The sequence below is a fragment of the Phacochoerus africanus genome, chromosome 3, assembly GCF_016906955.1.
Source record: "Phacochoerus africanus isolate WHEZ1 chromosome 3, ROS_Pafr_v1, whole genome shotgun sequence".
Classification (NCBI taxonomy): Eukaryota; Metazoa; Chordata; class Mammalia; order Artiodactyla; family Suidae; genus Phacochoerus; species Phacochoerus africanus.
This window is the reverse complement of record NC_062546.1, coordinates 22,378,512-22,399,665: the sequence shown is the minus strand read 5'-3', so window position 1 is coordinate 22,399,665 and position 21,154 is coordinate 22,378,512. Positions and strand designations below refer to the sequence as shown.

Genomic DNA, 21,154 nt, shown 5'->3' with positions numbered 1-21,154 from the left:
TTTCTGACGTTGAGCTATTGGAGATACTGCTGTGGCCGATGACTAAGACTGATAATTCAGTTTTTCCTCAGTGCTGGAGAGAAATTAAAGGAGGGGAGGCCAAACCCTGGAGAGGCTGAGACTTTGGGAATCCTATGAGAGCTGTATTATTAACACAAATAAGGTGTTTTTTTTTTTTTCCCCTGTTCTACAGGGTGGATAGGATATTAGCTAGGGGAAAGAAGAGCGGTGGATATTGAGAGGTTGCTGGAAAGTGATTTAACCCTTTCCTAGAAATTTGAATTATTTTAGTTAAATCCCAGTGGTTAAGTTTGGTACATTAACAGTAGTGCTAGTAGTTATAGTAAGAGTTTGCATTAATTGTGTCATATAGATTATAAAAGTTTTATGTACCTCATCTCTTAAAGTCATCATTATGGCCTTGAAAGATAGAAATATTTTCTCCCGTCTCTCCCTTCCTTCCTTCCACCAGGCAGTGTCATTGGAGAGTCAACAGTGATTAAGTCGACATGGGCCACCAGCAGGGGCCTGGGGTGGGAGAGGTTATCTGGGCCAAATCCCGCCAGATCTTCGTTATGTAGGTCATTTGAAGGGCTTGGGATTTGATTCTGAATGCCAAGTGGATGAATTCAGGAGGACTGATGAGGTAGAATTAATTAGCCTTGGTGAGGATTTAAAGATGATATTCAGCAAGGTAATGTTGCTTTGTGGCTAGTAAGTAGTGCAGCTAAGCCTGGGGTCCTGAGCCAGGGAGGGCGCTGACATCAGTTTTTATCAGGTCAGGGATCCTCTCTCTAAAGCTGTAGATACTGGGGAGTGAGTGAGAGTCCAGCAGAGTGCCTTAGGTCCAGGAGTCATTGATAAAATCTAAGAAATGTGTCACATGGCCAGAATGAATTTATAGGATCTCCCATTAACTCAACATATGAAAATTGAAATTTAGTAAAATAATAGCTAGCATTTTGGGGTGCTTAAAAAATTATGGGATGATTCATTGCTTTCGAAAAGATTCTATTTCCGATTCTTTTAATAGCAGTTTCTTGATTGCTTTTAGGTGTGAGTTATGGTCAGTGACTACGAAGCTATGAAGCTAGGAGTTGGGAGAGTGTTGAAGAGTCAGAGTGCATTAGAGCATATTACTTTTTTTTTTTTTTTTTGCTACAATGCTTTATTTTCCATTTAAATTAAAATTTATCTTGGCTTTATTTTGCTTGCACTCAGAGGCATTTTGCAAAGTAGTGTTTTGAATATTTTTAAAATGTATATGTAATTGAAGTACAGTTGATTTACAGTGTTGTGTTTCTAGTATATAGTGTAGTACAGCATAGTACTTTAAACTGGAAAATAAACTGAGGAGAAATCATTTCTAAAATTTTAGTGTAGATTTCTGGGGGGGGAATGATTCTGTTTTCCAAAAAAAAAAAAATCACTTTTTTTTTTTTAAACTTCATAGGTTTTATTCCAGTGTGTGAAGCAAGAAAACTCTGTTTGGTCTACTAGCTTTTTTATGCTTCCTCTGGATGAGGTTACTCAACTCTTATTGTTATGTTGGGATTCCAGGTAGCTGTCTGATTTCCTTCTCAGCAGCTAGCAAGGACTCGATACAGGAATGTATAAGAAACACAAAGCAGTGACTCTTGCTAATTAACAACCATTCTTACCTTATGAGTGTGCAAAAATGGGCTGTAAGTTGAATTTGACCTGTGGACCATAGTTTGCTAGCCCTTGGTGTGGGGAAAAGACTGTGGCCCACTGTCCACTGACTCAGGAGGGTTTGACCTTGAACAAGTTCTTCTAAACCTCTGGTTATCTTACAGGTACAACAAAAGAGGAGGACGAGATCACTATTAAATACACATGTAATATTATTGATCACTCCATACCGTACAGCCTGCTCAAGAAATATTTGTTGAATGAGTGAATCTTTAATACCTTAAACTAAACTTCCTCTGCTAGACGTGAGATACAGGTTTTTTGTTTGTTTTTTTTTTTTTTTGCTATTTCTTTGGGCTGCTCCCGCGGCATATGGAGGTTCCCAGGCTAGGGGTCGAATTGGAGCTGTAGCCACGGGCCTACGCCAGAGCCACAGCAACGCGGGATCCGAGCCGCGTCTGCAACCTACACCACAGCTCACGGCAACGCCGGATTGTTAACCCACTGAGCAAGGGCAGGGACCGAACCCCCAGCCTCATGGTTCCTAGTCGGATTCGTTAACCACTGCGCCACGACGGGAACTCCAGATAAAGTTTTGACGCAAAGTCGTTGTGATGTAGAGCCTCTTCGTAATGGGGGAGATAAAGCACGTACTGTGCACTCCACCCAGAAAGGTGAGCATGGCTCGTAAGAGCCACGGGAAAGGAGTAGTGATAGTGAAGAAGAAATCACTTTGGACTGAGATTGTTGCATTTGTCCCTTTGCACCAGGAGGAACCACTGGATGAAAGCTCAGTGAAGAAAATGATCCTTACATTTGAAAAACGATCGTATAAAAACCAAGAGTTACGGATCAAGTTTCCAGACAATCCAGAGAAGTAAGGCTCGGTTTTGCTGTTTTTGCCCCTTCCCCTCTGAGGTGTTTTGTTTGCTATTTTCGTTTGGCTCTTTGTGTGTCTTGTCTGCTTTGGTTTCTGTGATTTGGCTCAGGAGTCCCAGGATGACCCACATGTTAGGGAAGTCACTGGAAGTACTCACAGGACTTGGGGGTACACAGTAGGACCAGCAGGGGGAAAGGACACATCAGGCTGTCTGGAGACGTTCAGTACAAGCTTCCTGGGTTTCTCCTTCCCTCTGGGAGGAGTCAGGCAGACATGCCACTTTTTCCACCAGTGACATACATCATCACAAGTGCAGTGTTTCTGTTTAGGGAAGCCCATTTGAGACTCTGAGACAAGGGTATCTCTTGAAGACAGATCATGGCATCATCTGCCAGGAGTAACTACCAAAATTCCAAACTCACAGAAGGAAGGCAGATGTTCAGTGCCCCAGGTGGGTCCCGGGTCCCAGCCTAGGACCAGGCCCTTCTAAACATCAGGCCTATTATGTTAACTCCTTTTTTTTTTTTTGCATTCTTCTCAAGGCCCAAAGAAAACCATGGCTGCCATTAGTGATAGCTTGACTGTTGAAAAAATGTCAAAGGTTTTGGGGTTAGACAGATAGGGGTGTGACTCCCACATGACCTTGAGTAAATCACTTTCTTAGCCTTGGGTGTCTCATCCGTGTCAAGAAATAGTACCTCCCCAACAGAGTTTTTGTGAAGAATAAGCAAGATTAATGGAAAGTGTTTAGCTCAGTACCTCGCACATAGTAAATGTTCAGGAAATGATAGTTGATATGGTTGTAACCACTGTCAGGTGCTCTAATGAGGAATCTGATAACTTGCAATCGGTTTTGAATTCTAAGTAACTGGATTTTCTTATTTATACAAATTGTAATGTCCTAAATCTCTCTTTCCCTTCCTATCTGAAATATAAGTACAGTTCTATGGGAGCAAGAAGGAAGAAGCCATGAATACCAAGGTAGGGGAGAGGGCTTCACAGAAGAGGTGGTATTTGAGCTGGGCCTTGAAGAGTGGTCCTTAGGCTGAGAAAAACATGCAAAGGCATGCCAGGCAATGTGACTAGCGTGAACAAAGGCACAGAGGTTTCAGAGGGCATACAGTTCTCGTGGCAACCTGGTAAGGCTAGTATGGTCCACTGTGTTCTCTCTATACCTTAGATGAGGAGGTGGGGAGAGGAGAACCTGGTTCCTGGACCCAGGGCCACAGCCCCCTTAGACAGTAGGAGTAGCTGGATCAGAGCTCAGCTTTCCTAACACCAGAGTCCTATCAGGTTTTGTGCTGACCTCTACCATACAGTAATTGAATTTGTCATACTGCTCTGTGTGTGTGTGATTATATAAATAATAAATGAATAGATTATAATCATAAAAAATACCAATAGTGTATTCTATTAGTAGAATGAAAAAGGAAAGCCCTCCTTCGGTGCACTGACCCCCTTTCTGTTCCTCTAGAGATAGCACCTTGAACAACACTGCTGAGAATATTCTTTTTTTTTTTTTTTTTTTTTGCTATTTCTTGGGCCACTCCCGCCGCATATGGAGGTTCCCAGGCTAGGGGTCGAATCGGAGCTGTAGCCACAGGCCTACGCCAGAGCCACAGCAACGCGGGATCCGAGCCGTGTCTGCAACCTACACCACAGCTCACGGCAACGCCGGATCGTTAACCCACTGAGCAAGGGCAGGGACCGAACCTGCAACCTCATGGTTCCCAGTCAGATTCGTTAACCACTGCGCCACGATGGGAACTCCAGAATATCCTTTTTAATTGTTTTCTGTACATTTATTTACATATATATGTAAATATACAATTTTTCTCCTACCTCAATCATGCTATACATATTCTGCACCTTAATTTTTTTGGTTACATAACAGAAGATCTTTCAATGTTGTAATTGAAATGGCAGCTGTGGCCAATTTTCTTTGGGCCTTAAGAAGAATGCAAAAAAAAGGAGTCAATAATGTAATAGGTAACATGCATATTTACCTATGTTTTGTGTCCAGTGCATAGTGTTTGATGGTATAGAGATGTTATGATTTATTTATTCTTTTTCTATAGAAGGACATTTGGCTATTTTAAATATTGGCTTTTATCAACAATGCTGTAGCAAATCTCCATGTACGTGTGTCTTAATGTGCATGTATTTCTATAGGAGACATACTAAATGGTGACTTCCCAGGTTGAAGGGCATGCGCATTTTAAACTTTGATAGCTACTGCCACACTCCCCACACTCCCCACTGTGTCCTTTAATTCTCCCATGAGCAGGTCTCTTTCCCTCCGTTGTTGCCCACAATGAATTCAATCTGTCTTTAACATCTTTGCCATTTGTTTGATTGATATTTCTTTACTCAGCGGTCTTTTGGCACTAGACACTGTGTTCCTTTTAGGAGGTGGACTGTTTATTGTCTCTATGGTGCCTAGTACAGTACTTGTCATTCTGTAGATTCTCAGTAACCATGAGAGATCTTACAGAGTTGAGGTGATATTTACTACATTCCTGCTGCTTGGAACCCAAGGATACATTATGAGGCAGCTCTGCCGTAGGTTGATGGCACTGGAACTTTAAGAAATCCAGTTTACTTCTTGGAATGCCAGTATTGCCTTTGCCCACCTGGTGGGTACACTTCTGTCACTTTAGATTATATAAGTAATAAATGAATAGATTATAATCATAAAAATATTTCTGCATTCACCGATGTTCGAGTGTTCTAATTCATGAACGGATTTTAAGAAAATGTTATTTTACTTAAAAATATCCACAGTGTTTTCCATTCAGACAAAATTTATGTACTATTTTAGTTTTTAAATCTAAACATTTGAAAATTGAAATTATGCATAAGGAACATTTTTCTTTTCAATGTGCAAAAGCAGTTAGGAAACTACATTGTGTTTTAACCTTGAGTTCTTGAATTCTTACTGATGCAGTGTCTTTTTATAATTCTCTAGACCAGCGAGGTGCAATTAAGATGAAAATTGCTAGAGCATATTTGAATGAAACTTTCCGGTTGAGATCAGAAACATTCAAATTTATTTTCCCATATATGCAATTGTCATTTTGATTGCATACCAAAAAATGCCTCTCTTCATTTGGCTGCGTTTCAGATTCAATTGACAATTCTCCTTATGCAGCCTCTCCTTTGCACCGTGTGATCTTTCTCCCACACATCACATTGAGTAGAGTTGCTATTTCCCTAGTAAGTCCTTTAGTAGTTTTTCTCTTCATTTTTGCAGGGGCAGGATTGGTTTAGTGGTTCTCAGATTTTTTAGTCTCAGGACCCCTTAGCACCCCTAAATTATTGAGTACCCCAAAGTGCTTATTTTAGAAAATTCTAGAGTATACATGCAAGCATTTCATTAGCCATTAGAGCAGTGATATCATCACATGTTGTATAGTCCTTTGAAAAACTGCTATACACTCCTGGGAGAATAAGAATGAAAAAGGCAAACAATGTTTTGGAGTTAGTATAAAAATAATTTTTGTTTTATCAATCCCTGACAGGATTTCTAGCCACCTCTACCCTGCCCCTGTAGTTCCAGGACCACACTTCCACACTTTTTTTTTTTTTTTGGTCTTTTCTAGGGCCATACCTGCGGCATATGGAGGTTCCCAGGCTAGAGGTCGAATTGGAGCTGTAGCCGCCTGCCTATACCACAGCCATAGCAACACAGGATTCGAGCTGCATCTGCGGCCTACACCACGGCTCATGGCAATGCCAGATACTTAACCCACTGAACGAGGCTAGGGATCGAACCTGCATCCTTGTCGATCCCAGTCAGATTTGTTTCTGCTGAGCCACTACCAGAACTCCGTTTTTGTTTTTGTTTTGTCTTTCCAGGACCACACTTTGAGAACTGATTTAGCTGGGTGGAGGAAGCATCCTGTTCTCTGGGCACTTATAGCTGGTCTTGTGACTGCAGGAGCATTCATTAGTTTCTGTTGCTTTTATGCTGTTTTTGAGTATTGCTGGTCATTTGCCAACATTCACTTTTGCAGTTGAAGGAGAACATCCTGCTGGTCTGAAGCAAATTGTACACGGACAGGCCAGCAGAATATTCGCCTTCATACCAGATGGAATCACTGACCCCATCTCAGCCTGGGTTACTGTTTTAATATGTTGCTCTATTGCTTTCCCATTGACCTCTAACTTGATCCTTCCCTCCAGCTGAGAGTCATCTTGTTGCTGAATGTATGCCTAATCCCTGGCTAGCCCTCTGCAAATACTGTAGTGCGTGCTTTAAATGAGTAGGTTTATACTTTTGTCAGCAAAAGGAGAATTGTCTTCGTTTTACCATAGCAAACTTAGGGTCTCTAGATTCATTGATTACCTACTATGTGCCAACAATTGTTAGGCACTTTATTTATTATCTCTCTCTCTCTTTTTTTTTTCCCCACAGCCGCACCTGTAGCATATGGAAGTTCCCGGGCTAGGGGTTGAATTGGAGATGCAGCTGCAGGCCTGTACCACAGCTAGGCATCTGCAGCCTATGCCTCAGCTTGTGGCAACACTGGACCCTTAACCCACTGAGTGAGGCCAGGGATCGAACCCAAATCCTCACAGAGACAACATCAGGTCCTTAACCTCCTGAGCCACAATGAAAACTCCTATTTATTGTCTCTTTTAATGCTCATATAATTCAGCTAGGAAGATTAAGGAAATTGAGTTTTAGAGATGTTAGTTAATTTTCTTTGTCTCCTTTGACAAGATTAGAGGCCAGTACTCTGTGTTCCAGTGACAATTTTCTTGGGCAACACTGGATATCTTTGCAATTAATTATAGGTAATAGATTGTTTATATTTGTGCCAGACGCTAGGAGCTTGGTGAGGAGCAGCTGGGATTACTTCGTTACCTGTTATATCCTCAGTACCTAGCACAGTGACCGGCTCCTAGTGTGTGCCCATAAGTACTTGCTGACACACTGTTACCGGTAAGACAGCCAGTAAATCATGTGACTGGGGTGCAGCTCAGGTCAACCTCATTCCCAAATCCAGGCGTTTCCCACTATATCCCATTGCTCATGTAACACAGGACCTCAGTGGTATTTTTATATTTCCCTGCTCACAGCTGACGTTCTGCTTGTTTTGTTTTAGTGATTTTCTGACTTCCTAAACTTAAAGATATTTGGTTAAGATTGCATATTTAATGGGAGAAGAATTTCCAAGTTGGAAGGGACTGAAAGGGATGGTCCGTTTCTCCTATCTAATTCTTGGCTTTTTATATCACCCTTTATTAATTACCTCCAGTGACAAGGAGCTAACTTTCCAAAGAAACCCATTTCATCTGATTCTTAAGATTTCAACCTAGAATGAAATAAGAATTTCAGCAAATCCTCACACGAGAGGATATCTAGACTCCACATAATCTCAATTGCTTTCTTGAATTAGTTTCCATGTCCCTCCTAAAGTATGGTTCCTATAGCAAATGTCACAAACTTTTAGGGTCATCTAATCATCATAACTCTTATCTTGTCTTCTTTAAGCAGCCTAAAAGCACAGCAGCATTTGTGGCAGCTCCTTTCCCCTGCTCCTTCATTTGATAGTCAACTGCTAAATTTCTGCAGTGGACCAGGGACTATGCCCAGCGCTCGGTGTCCAGAGACACTGAGAGCTAGTCTCTGTCCTGGCTGAACCGTCTTATAGTCTGATTTGTATTGTGGTTCCAGTTGATTAAAACCATCAAGTCCTTTCTACACATGTCCTCTTTCTTACATTCCATCTTTCCTGCTCCATCCATTTGTACTTGACTTTTTGGTTCAGTGCATTCTCCACATGGATCCTAGATAATTTTCCTCCTATTAGATTTGGTCCATCACCATTGCCTGTCAGGGACTGTTTGAATCAAGTCTGTCAGCTGCTGTGTTCTCTGTAAGCTTTGTTATATGACATTTGTTAAGTTCGCTTTTATTTGTCTTCACCCAAGTGGTTAATCAAAAAATAACAATGAGATAATATAGTTGATCTAAACAGGCCTAAGGATGGAGCCCTATAGAATACTCACCAGGAGCTTCTCTCCAGGCTGATATTCATTCACTGATTATCACTCAGGTCTCCAGATCTCTTCCTTGGATTCAGCATGATTTTGTTTATTACTGTTTGGTTCCCAGTCTCCCTCGCTAATTTTTCCTGGTGAACTGTAAACACCTTTTGTCAAGTTACTCTCAAGAAATCAGATATTTTTTCAAACTGCCTATGTAAGGTAAATGAGCCTTAGCAGTTTGCTGAGCCAATTAGATTCAAAGATTATATAGATCTACTGCCCCATGGAATATCTGAATTTTGCACCAGCCCTTCCAAGGCATGATTCTGATTTGGCTTCCACACTTTAGGTAATGGGAAACTAGCGACTTAAAAGGTAATCTATTTGTAAGCATAGTTGTAGACTTAAAAAAAAAAAAGGAGGCGGTCTTGACAAAAATTATTTTGAAATTTACTTGGAATAATAAGCAGGTGAGAATAGACAAGGAGACAGTCAAAAAAAGGTTAACAGGGGGTACTTTGCAGTAACAGACATAAATATACTGCAACAACAGTATGGAAGTGTGGGCCCGGCTCAGGAATTTGCCAACAAATCAATGAAATGGGATGAAAAGCCCATAAACAGATTAGAGTACACATTAAAATCTAGTATATGATTGAGGTGGCTTTTCTTCAGATGTGTGGAAAAAAGATAGATTATGGTACTGGGGCATTTGGCCAGGCATTTGCAGAAAATAAAGTTAGATCTTTACCCTATAGTATATGCTGAAATAAATTTCAGTTTTATCACTCCTAAACATTTAAATATGTATAAACCTAAACGTACACCGTAAAATATATCTGATCTTAGCATTAAAAAACCTTATCCAGAATACATGTAAAATAGAGTTCATAAGACACAGATTTGATTAATTTAAAACGTTTATGCCAGAAAGCACAATGCACAAATTAAAGGGCAGATACTTTTCTCTCACTCTCTCTTTTTTTTTTTTTGCAACATATGACAGAGATTAATTTCCTTAATATATAAGGGTGCATGTAAATCAGTAAGTAAGATGAGCACCCTGCTATAAAGATGGGCAAGGGAGAAATGCAAGTAGCTGGTAAAACTTAACAAAATTTTAACCATCATGGTATCAGAAATGTGAAATTTTTAAAAGTTACATTTCCCATCTCTAATTGGAGCTTTTATGTAGATAATAACTGTGTTTTGAAGAGGACAAGAAGGGAAACAGGGACTTCATACACTGTTGGTACCTTTCTGGCGGGATATTTCAAAATCTGTTAAGTTATGCACACTCTTTGACTTGGTCTTTTCCTTCCCCGGACTTAGCCTACCACCGTAATTACGAACACAGGCATCATTTGTTGTAAGAGGGGAAATGGAAACCATCTGAATGGCTGACCAAGGGGGACTGGTACAGTAAATTGTAGTACATCTACACAAGAGCGTACGTACCACGTAGCTTTTTAAAATGTATTGTTTAGAATAGGAATTTCCGATGGGCTTCGTCTCCTGTCCTCTCTTGGTGATTGATGGGTTGTCTTTCCTTGGAACATTAGGTTGAGAAGGACTCTGGAGCCATGTCTGGGCTCAACAGGGGAAATACTGGGAGAGGAAGGCCTGACAGCTGTGTCAGATCCTAGCTTCCCCAGTTGTAGGAGAATGTTTAATGATAAGAGGAATTGTTCGGCCTATGTTAACAACAGCAAACATTGTGTTTAGACTGGATACCACGAGGCGAGTTTTGATTGGGGGGAAGGCTCTGAGTTGAGAAACATGACTTAAACATACCAGAGTATTCTCTGTGGTTACTTCTGGTTAATAAGATTATGGGTGATTTCTCTTTACTTTTTGAGGGCTTATCTTTCTTTTCCCAGTTTTCTATAAAAAGTAGTATTTTATAATCAGAAAAAAATATATAAATGGTAAAATTAAAGATAGTAATGGAGAAAAACAATGGTAAGGGCTATTGTCTAAAATATGGCCATGTTTTAAAGAAGCATTATTGTGTCCAGATTTTGTTCTGGTAGAATCTGTAGAGTTCTGGAGAGGGGGTATTTTCCCAGCTCCTCAGCCTCTGAATGTTGACAAGCCCTTCATGACTTCAAGAGTCCCTGCTTATGCTCCTTTTCTTTGTGGCCTCAATTCATTTAAGCAGGACAAAATGAATTGAGGCCACAAACATAGACAAAAGATGTAATTCCTGTCTTTAGGAAGCGTAACAGTAGTAGTAGAAATGAAAGCAAACATAGTGCTTTTTGTATAACGGACATTTTTTCAAGTCCTTTATGCTTTATACTTATTTACTTTTTATGCAACTTTATTGTCCCCTTTGTTATGGAGTTGAAGAAACTGAGGCATAGAGAGGCTAAGTAAGTGGCCAAGTGAGGCTCAAAGGCAGGTAGTCTGGCTGGAGAGCCTGCTTAACTACTGATTATTCTCAGTCAGGTATTGTTCATTTGCTTTACGTGGATTAGCTCATTTCCTTCTCAGGACAAACCTGTCTTGTTCATCAAAGGCTTAGTGGGCATTTCTTCTATGTCAAATTCTGGGGGAGGACATGCAGAGGTGAATGCGAAGTAGTTCTGTTCTTAGTGCCTCGTATACGTTTGAGGAAAGGTTCAGGTGTGGAAATGTGAGTAAAATGTCACACTATTTAAGGTATGGCGGTGACTGAAGGATGCCAGACTAGATCTACTTTACTTTGGTATCTTTTTCTTAATCAGCTCCCTGGAAGGGGTGTCGGGGTGGGGGGAGGTATTCGCGATGGCAGCAGAATCTGTGTTTTTTCCTTTGGGTAAAGGGAACAGTTGGCCCTTGATCTGAAGTGGCAAGTAAGAGAAGCCCTTTCTGGAATAGTAGAGTAACTATGTTCAGGGCAGCAGAGGGAATTGCCATACCAACGGGTAATGGTAGCTAATCCATAGGACCGGGTAATGGTAGCTAATCCACAGGACCGGTGGGCAGATCATTAAATGCCGCAAAATGCTTTGGGAGCCTCTAAAAGGCAACTTGTGACTACAAGAGTAAGGGGAACCCTGTAATGAGTTCTGAATCCAAGATTGATTTTTGTAATGAGGAAATCGATTTCCCAAGGAAATTGTGTGACAGCATGATGTTTGGATGAGCATACTTCTTGGTTGGTCTGTTGTGGACACTTTGACAGATTGTCCGTCTGTGTGGATTATATTGCTGTTTGCTGTTCACTGCTAATAGTACCCCTTCCCTTTAAAAGATGCTGTCTTGTTTTCTCTCCTAGGTTTATGGAATCTGAGCTGGACCTAAATGACATCATTCAGGAGATGCACGTGGTGGCCACCATGCCAGACCTGTACCACCTTCTGGTAGAGCTGAATGCTGTTCAGTCTCTTCTTGGATTGCTTGGCCATGATAATACAGATATCCTTTCAGATCTGTCTTCAGTAAGAAGGCAAACATGTTGGGGGAATACTGTTTACTTCCTTTTCCTGTCTGTCTCTGCTGATCTCTGCTGTCACATCTGGTATTCTGTTTTCATTCTGATTATCTCCCATCTTGAAACACACACTGCTCTTTACTCCTTTGAAAGTCTGTTTTTTTATCTATTAATAAGTCTTGGGTAATCCTTAATTGTCATATTTGTTCTTTATTAATATTAGAATTCATCGTGATGTTATCTGTTCGTATATTAACAACATGATTTTTTTTAGGATCTTGATTTGGGAGCCCATTATCTAGGCAGAGCCAGACAGGATTTGGATCTGTTGATTTAGACATCAGTCTGCACACAGATGGTCCAGTGGAGTTGAGACGAGAGGAGGCAGTGAACCCTGGTGGAAAGCACATTGGAATGTCCAGGAAGACAGGGATTTTAAACTGTTTTGTCTACTGCTAGATTCCCAATTCCTTAAAAAAAAAAAAAAAGGTGGGCGCACAATAACATTTAGTATCTGTTGAATGAGTATTAGACCTAAACAACAATGTAGGTTCGACTCCAGGCTTCATTTCTTATATGAAATTTGGTGCCCCTCCAGCCCTTATTTTTCTCGTGTGCAAAGTAGATAGTTACATTTTCTCATGTGCAGAGTAGATAGTTATATTGCTGGGTGTAACCAGACATGGATACCTTAAGGTTTATCAGCCACAGGGCATAGAATATTAAATTATTGAAGGATCTGAAAATTGTGAATTCTATTTCTTTTTTTTTTGGCTGCGCCTGCAATAGATGCAAAAGATGCCAGGCCAGGATTGCACCCACCCCACAGCAGCAACCCAAGCCGCTGCGGTGACCATGCTGGATCCATAGCCTGCTCTGCCACAAGAGAACTCCTGTGAATTCTTTTTTTTAAATTTTAAAACAAGGTGACTTGTTTTCAAGACCTAAATGCTCTAGACTCTTCTGTGGGAATGATAAGGTGTATATTCGTGGATGGCATTTAGTAAGAAAAAGAAAACTGTACATATAAACTTCTGTTTTTCAGTGTTATTAAGAGGATTAAAGGAGTTCGTGTAAGTGCTGAGCAGTTTCTGATACATAGTAGGTACTTCGTATGGTACTTTTAACTGAATGTGATCATGACTTCCAAAACCTTTTTATACTTTGTCTTAGCTGTCAAAGGGACAACTGTTTTAGTGGAAAAGGTTTTTGATGTGCCTGTGGTCGGGGTTATGGTCATTAAAGCAAATTCTCTTCCAATAGTTGTTCTGTTTGAATCCAGATTTCTGAAGATAAGAGACAAATGTAGTTAGTCTGCTTGAGTGATATTCATGGGGAATCTGCTGCTGCTTCATGTTATTTTCATCTTTCTGGTAATCTCTCTCCTGAGAGCAAGTCTAACTGGATTCTTTCCTACCTGATAATTCTCCTAGAAATAAATCAGTGAATCATTTTAATGCAGGCTTCTTGACGGGTGATCTTAAGCTATTTCTGATACTTCATGTAATGTTAGGCAATATTAAAAATCACTCTGTCAGCCCCCAGATTGATAAATATGTTCTCCAGGCTTCACCATGAGGTTCTGGGTTGTATGAGAACCCTAGTCAAGTAGCTTGCTTCTGGGTGAGCTCGGTAGGGGTCTCATAAATTCGTTTGGTAGAGATGCTTTGAGTGCTTATATGTATCGAGCACTGTGCGAGACCCCGAGGAACCATAGGCTGCACTGATGCTCAAGCAGCATCCATCAGTAAACAGTGGGTATCTAGCATATGGTTGGCCATATTCAGGGTACTAATTGGTCCTCACAGAGTCAGTAACCAAGAGTTCTAATTGTGACTTCACCTTTCAGTTCACCTACAGAATGATAGGTTTTCAGAACACAAGCAGACCTTTGGATTAGACTTAGTCCAGTACCTTGTTTTTTCACCTAGTGACAAGTCAGTCCGACGTCTCAGTGTTGGACAGCCAGCTGTCAGGGTTGAGGCTGGCACTCCAGGCCCCTGATTTCCAGTCCAGTGTCCTTTCTAATGCACCTCGAGTCGTCCCTCTAGGATGTACTACATCCTTGACAGAGGTGCACAGTCGCCCTTAACCTTCTGTATTAATCCAGAAATCACCTCTTTTGTTTCTGGAAACACATCTCTCATTCTTTTTTCTATTTCTGCTAACTCAAAATAATAGTGGCAGCTTTCTGAAGATACTGACATTTTGCTGATTCACCAGCCTGGTTCCTGCTGGGGAGAAGACTGACACAAGAAGTGTGCTCAACATCGGCATACTTGGGAAAGGCAAGGGCACAGATGTTCCAAGTTGTTAAGTCTGGTCTTTAAAAAGGAAAAGAGAGAGGGGAAAAAAAAAAAAAAAAACCTCCCCCTATAATAACTTTGACAGACTGCCATTTCCCTCCTGTTTTCTGCTAGCTAAACTGTTTTTTCCCCTCTTGTCTGCTCACCTTCACCCGGCTGCCCTAATGATATTTTTTTAAAATCTGATTTGTAATTATGCCCTATGTCGGATTTAAAGTGCATTTGAAATTTTTTCAATTACCTAATTTTAATTAGACGTAGCAATTAGGGTAAATGTCATCCTCCTCAAAGTACCATTTTTCCTGAAAGTGGTTTCAGGAAAGGGTAGGTCTTCTCAACTTGGCACCTAACATCTCCTCCATCAGTTGGAACGTGGATCTCCTGGTAGCACTGCACTCTGCTTCTTGTCTTATCTGTGATCTATAATGGAAATTTTTCTTCAGGAAACGGTTGTTAACAATTTACTGTTGTACAGCTGTAACTGCCCGAAACACCTTACCATGAATAAACAATTTCATGGCCGTCACGACTTAAAATTTTAATCTTTTTTAACTCTTCATTTATCACCCAAGACCATACATGGCTGGTCCTATTCCCAGCGAACACAGGTCATCTTTGCTTTGTCCTTCTCTGAGAAAACATAAACTATAGGGATTTTAATTGGATCAGAGTCTGGTCTGTTGTAACCTTAAGAGGCAGAGGATGTGAGAAAACAGCTTGTGCCTCGTCCTTTCAACCGTGAGAAGCAGCTTCAGAGTTTATTCTGGCGCTCTGCATCACTGCTGCTGGTGAGGGCTTGTCAGCGCTTCTGTGCCTGTCTCTCCCCTTGAGAGGCTGGAGCCCAGCCATCGGCTGGCTGTGGAGTGGAATTCTGGTCTGTGAAGAGCACCTCTGGGGGTGAGGGGCAGAGAGGGAGGGGCACACCCCTCACGCAGTGGCGAAGAGTCGCTCTGAATGCACGAGGAGGGAACACAAAACAAGGTGGGCTCCAACAGCTGCCGCATTTTAGAAATACTGCTTTGTAACACAATTTTCCCTTTAAAGTAAATCATTCAAACATGTTTAGAGCCCTTTTCTTGTGAACCTTTTGGAGTGTTTCTACAGAAAAATCAAATCAAAGGTACATTTAAAGATATTTTCTTAAGGTATTGCTGTCAGTTCTGTGGCCCAGTTTAAGCCAGATTTACTCAGTTTGCCTAAAGGAACAAGGGGGAATAAAACAAGGGGAAGCTAGAACCCCAGATGGTGGTTGATCACCCCTTCTGCTGTCACCAAAAAAAGAAAAAAAAAAATCACCACAGCAGGAAATTCATAAATAGCTCATTTTGTGTGTCATTTGCTGTGTTCTTGATTTGAGTGATGAGTCAGTAGGATCCTTTCTTACGTCCTTGTGGCAGATCATGGCATTTATTGGGTTACTCCTTTGTGTGATAAGCCCTGTTGGGTACTGTTAGGAAACAAGAAAGAATAACTCCAGTTAATAGCAAAAACACTCACACTACTGTGGTTAGTGCCCTTGGAGTGTTATGCTCAGGAGGTGCCATTGGAGTTCTGAGAAAACGTAGGTCATCTCTGGCTTGGCAGTGATTAGGGAATTGGGCATTGGAGATGGGTGAGCTTTTGATAGATGTGGAGATTAGTGTGCATTTCAAGTTTATTTTCACAGTCTCTGCCTTGGCAGTGGAAACGGCCGTTCCTCACATGCTGGAAGCTGATGTGCTCGTGTAGCTACTATAAGCTTAAAAGTATATCGGGTCCTTGACTTTATTTATTTATTTTTAAAATTATGACTACTGCTTCCCAGCTAAGTGCCCTATTCTTTAATAAAAAATATTGAGTAATCTAAACCGAAGCTTTTCAAAGTCTGCTTTCTCTCCACCCATATGTGATTCAGAAAAATGAGGTCTCGTACTATTAACTTAAGGCATCAGTACAGTGGGCTGCATACTAAGATGCAGGAAGGGAGAGGTTTGTTAGTCATCGGGTGCCGATGGGACAGCTCTGTTTTGTCTGGAATAGTTTTAGGGAGTGGTTGTTAGCACTACTCTTTTCTAAATTACAGCTTAGGTTTCTCAGACTCTATAAAGACAGAAAGACTTGCAGAATTATCCTGTTTGATTGTGTGAAGAATTACCATGGAAGTGGAAAATAAAGAGCAGACAGTTTCGGTGTTTTTTGGGTCAAGCAGAGATCAATTGGACTGGAACAGTTTGGGGTCTGAGAATGCTAATGTGGAGCAAACTGACTGTGACTCACCGTTTTATCCCAGAGGGTGTGTACAGTAGTCAGGGGTGCCTTGCATTTGAGACCCAGTGTTGATGAGCAAGAATAGGAATAGGATTTGAGCCTCCTAAGGGCTTTCTTCTAACTGGACTGGGAGAGACTTGGCTATTGCTCCAGTGCTTTCCTGCAAGCACTAACGAGACTTGTCTATCTCAAGTTGTTGTTTTGCTAAGAGCGATTCTCATCTTGATATTTCTAAACTCAAAATTACACTGAAAAGAATTTACTTCTTTTCCTCTAGTAGTCTAACTTCTCTGATAATCTGTATTGATCAGCCACCTTTTTTTTTTTTTTTTTTGAGCTGTTTAAGTGTGCTCTGAACTAAGTCAGATTAGGTAAAAAGTGCCAAAATAGCAATCTAGGAAAAGGACCTCTTAATGTAACTTTTGATCTTACTACTGAGTTTTAGCTGAATTCCATATCTTTAGACGTTTAGGGTGGTTGTGGCCTGCTTTGGACATTTACCTTGTGGCACAATATTGCCCACTCACATTTAGTAGATACTTAATACAGGTTGAATGAGTACATTTTTTCCCTCATAGTCTTTTGATTTGGGATTGGGATAAAATTAAGAGTCTAAGTTCATTCTAGATAGTTCTGTGCCAACTGTTTCAAAAGGAAAAAATCATTTTGCCTGTGTTTAGAAGTTCATCTGCTTTAATTGAACTATATCTAATGACCGTCTAGTGTAGGAATAAAAGGAAAAAAAAAACTTTGTAAAAACCCCAAATTTGTTTCATTAAATCAGTTATATACTCTGAATCTAGACCCATCATTTTTCTTAAAGAAGCCTCATTGAAGTGACTTTTTAAAAAAGCCATCTACTTAATACATTTTGTTCCTCTTTATCTTTTAAAAAAAAATAATAACTGGAGTTGCCGTTTTGGCTCAGTGGTAACTAAACTGACCAGTATCCATGAGGATGCCGGTTAGATCCCTGGCCCCGCTCAGTGGGTTAAGGATCTGGCATTGCCATGAGCTGTGGTGTAGATTGCAGACACAGCTTGGATCTGTTGTTTCCGTGGCTGGGGGGCAGGCCAGCAGCCTCAGCTACGAGTCAACCCCTAGCCTGGGAACTTCAATATGCCATGGGTGCAGCCCTTAAAAAAAAAAAAAAAAATTGTTCCTTATGGACACATCTCATTGGAGTTAATAAATTAATGCTCTATTTCTGTCCCAGGACTCTATGTGAGATCAGGCCAAAAACCAAATATCTAGAACCAAAAAATAAAAGTAAACATCTCTCTCTCTCTTTTTTTTTTTTCCCCAAAGCCATTGTATTATGGACCATTTTGTGCCCAACTGGTCTTTTCTACTTCAACTCTTATTGTACTAGCTTATTGCCCCAGAAGTGGACAGGTACAGAGAGAGTGAGTGGGCTGGCCTTTCTACCCTACATGACAAAATAGGCTATCAAAAACTGTGTTTTAGTAATTCTCAGAGAGACAGGCTCTCTGTTTTCCTATTACACTTGGATGGGAGAGCCTTTTACCTTGTGAAATGAAATCGTAACTACAGTGGAAAAACCTATCACCCATGCCCAGAGTCTTCTTGGGAAGAAATGCTGGATGGGTGGCAGACCATGCTGAATTTTCTCATCAAGATTGAGAGTTCATCTGTCTATCTTTAGTTTCGCTTCCTATTCCTCTTCCTGGCCTTCAGATGACCTCTATCTTCTGAGTCAGATTACATTACCTGGGAGTTGATGATTACAATTATGGACTCATTACTGCCTTGCTGAGATGCTATTTGGTGAAAGTTGGGAATTTATATAAAATCAGTTAGCGATGGGATTGATGAGTTGTTTTGTTTACCAGACCTGGTAGCTGGTAACTGATTTCTTGTTTGATTTCTCAACTGAGGCAGGAATGTAGGCAAAGAGATAGCAAAGAGATCATTACATGAAATGACTTTTCTTGGTAATAGACGTTTATTCTATTCCTATATAAAACCACCACCATTATAAAATTTTCTTTTCCTTTTTTTTTTTTAAAGTTCCCAGATTTAATGTGACCCATATGTGAGCATAGTATAAGAGTAATCAAAGAAAAATATCCCTGTCCCATAAGACCTCGGAGGCTGAAAAAGGACTTGATCAATCTGAATGTCTGTGGCATAGCTGAAATGTAAAATCGGATCTTCCAACCCGTTGTGACCCAGAAAGAGCAGATCTTGTTATTGTTAGCTTAAATTTTAGATTTTAGAGGCTTTAGAAAAAATGAAGGCAACAGTGAGGGTCTTGGCCAGTCTGTGGAAGACTTGACTAACAACAATCTTAATAAAGATTGTTTTCTTTATTATTAGTGCTTTCTTCTTTTCTCAGAACTTTGACTGACTTACTCTTCGACGTACATGACCTCATTTATTCCTTATATAAATGAGATCTGTCTCACTCTGTGAGACAGGTTGGGCAGAGACATTGCTACCTTTTTACGGATGAGGAAACTTAGCTGTAAGGAAATAAAGGGGCTTGAGCAAGATTACGTAACTGGTAATAATTTGCAGATTGCTTAGTTCCCTAAGATAGGAAGGAAAGGTAAATACATGACTTCTGTCCTCAAGTTTGCTTTAACTCTTCATCTATTATTCTTTTACATGTATTCCACCTGTCTCTTGAGGCTATTGTTTAATTAATGGTCATTGCATACTAGTTAATAGTTAGTGGTGCATGCTGTTATTCAAGGGATGTAATGATAGTCCTTACCGCATGCCCAAGTCACATCCTTGTCCTGTAGACATCTAACTGTACCGTGGATGGATGATGGATGAGTAGATGGATGAAATGTGGTCATATTTATGCATATTAAATAAGCACGTGGATAAAGAAGATTTTTACATCTTCTTTAGGTAAGAACTTTTCAAGAGAATAACTATGGGAGCTTCTTAGGTAAGGAGTATGAGGGAGAGTTGTCATTTTGTTCTTTTTCCTGGGCCTTTAATAATTTATGATGGAAATAAAAGGCAGTCCTCTTCTCTGTGATTACAGTAGGGTCAATAGCTAGAATTTAAACCATATTTAAACCTGTTCTATAGTCCCCGTGCATTAATATGAAGAGTGGTGACAAAAGTATCATTTTTGGAATCAAATGGGCCTAACATTCTCCCTTACTATTGCAGTGACCTTTAGGAAAGTCTCTTAACCACTCTGAGCTTTAGCTTTCTTATCCAGGAAATGGAGATCACACTTATAATGCTCTTGTGAGAATTCAGTAGCACAGCACTTGGTGTAATGATGACTTTTTAAAAATGGTGGTCATTATGATGGCGAGTAGAGAGTGTTTGAGTCCTACTGGTCAGATTTTCTAGGGGTTAGTTTGGTAGCTTTTTTTTTTTTTTTTTTAACTCAATTTATGTATCTTGTTTACTAAATGTCAAATATGATACATGGCCTTTTGTGTTAACAGCTTTCTGGTTACTTCGTTAATAAAGACTCTATAAGCATGAAGGAGTTTTGTCCAAAGAACTTTTAAGCTCTATACACATTGAGTTTCATGGCACTCCCATGTTTTGGATAAATATTACTTTGAAGTGGGAAAGACTGTGACACAAAAAGCTTAATTACTTATTCGTGATGGTCAGCTGGTCAGTTATAGATAAATAAGATGAACCTTGAAATAATTTTCCTTTTAGCAAAAGACGTTCATAAAATACCCAGAACATCCGTTGGCAATCAGCAAGTCCTATTGTTCTTGTTAATATATCCCGTATCTTTCTTATTTTTTCTTCCCAGTTTGTAGTGAAACTTCCCTGATTCTGACCCTTGTCATACCACTTCGGGTTTCTTTTGTGTGTGGTAGCTTTGAAACAGGTCTTCCTCCATTAGGGCTAGATTTTCCCCACACCCCCATCTGCCCACCCCCAACCCCAACACTCAGCAATACTTCAGTGCCTCCTGCACACAGCTGTTAGATTTTTGTCACAATATTGTTTTCTTCATATAGCTCTAGTTATAATTTTCTTCCCTCCCTTCTCTCCTCCCCTCTCCTCCCTAATCTTCTTTCTCCTCTTCTTATGCCTTTGTACATGCTAATGTCTCTGCCCATTTTCCTGATGTTTTGCTTTCTAGCCTACCTGCCCTCAACTTTCTAGTTGTCTATTTTCTGACCAGTCATATTCTGGCAAATGATCCCTAATTTCCCAGTTCAGTTTGACTGCTCCTTTTTCAGGACATCTGCAGTTCAGGTTTTCTGTATTCCTCATTTGTTATATGTTGGTAAGTGCCTGGGGTATATAATTTTTTAAATGTCTTTGATTATCTTAACTTCCTCATTTTACTGATGAGGAAACTTGACCCAGAATGGATGGATTTGCCTTTATCACCATCACAGTGCATTATTTAGCATAGGCATTCAGTAAATGCTGGTTGACAGAGCAAGATGTGTGTGTGTGTGTGTGTCTCCAAGGGAAGTGAAGGGAAACTTAGTTTAGTTTAGTTCTGGCTTCCAGATTCTAAACATCACTCCTTTTTTTCTCTCCTTTATGTTTTCTTTTTATTATTTGTACCTCTCTCTCTATTTTTTGCCTGGTGTTTCATCATCATTTTTTGCATTCTTTTTATGTCCAAAGCTACATGGTATTTAAGGGGAAGGGAGGTTGGTGGAGTCCAGCACAGTCCAG

At 40.3% G+C, this 21,154-nt stretch overlaps 1 protein-coding gene across 1 annotated transcript in view; it reads left to right on the top strand.

Moving 5' to 3' along the window:
* CTNNBL1 (catenin beta like 1) overlaps positions 1 to 21,154 on the top strand; it is a 179,174-nt gene that overhangs the window by 45,662 nt on the left and 112,358 nt on the right. Inside the window, exons 3-4 of the mRNA XM_047771120.1 lie at positions 2,424 to 2,530; positions 11,793 to 11,932. Coding sequence (XP_047627076.1) covers positions 2,424 to 2,530; positions 11,793 to 11,932 — 247 coding nt within the window. The remainder of the gene's footprint in view (positions 1 to 2,423; positions 2,531 to 11,792; positions 11,933 to 21,154) is intronic.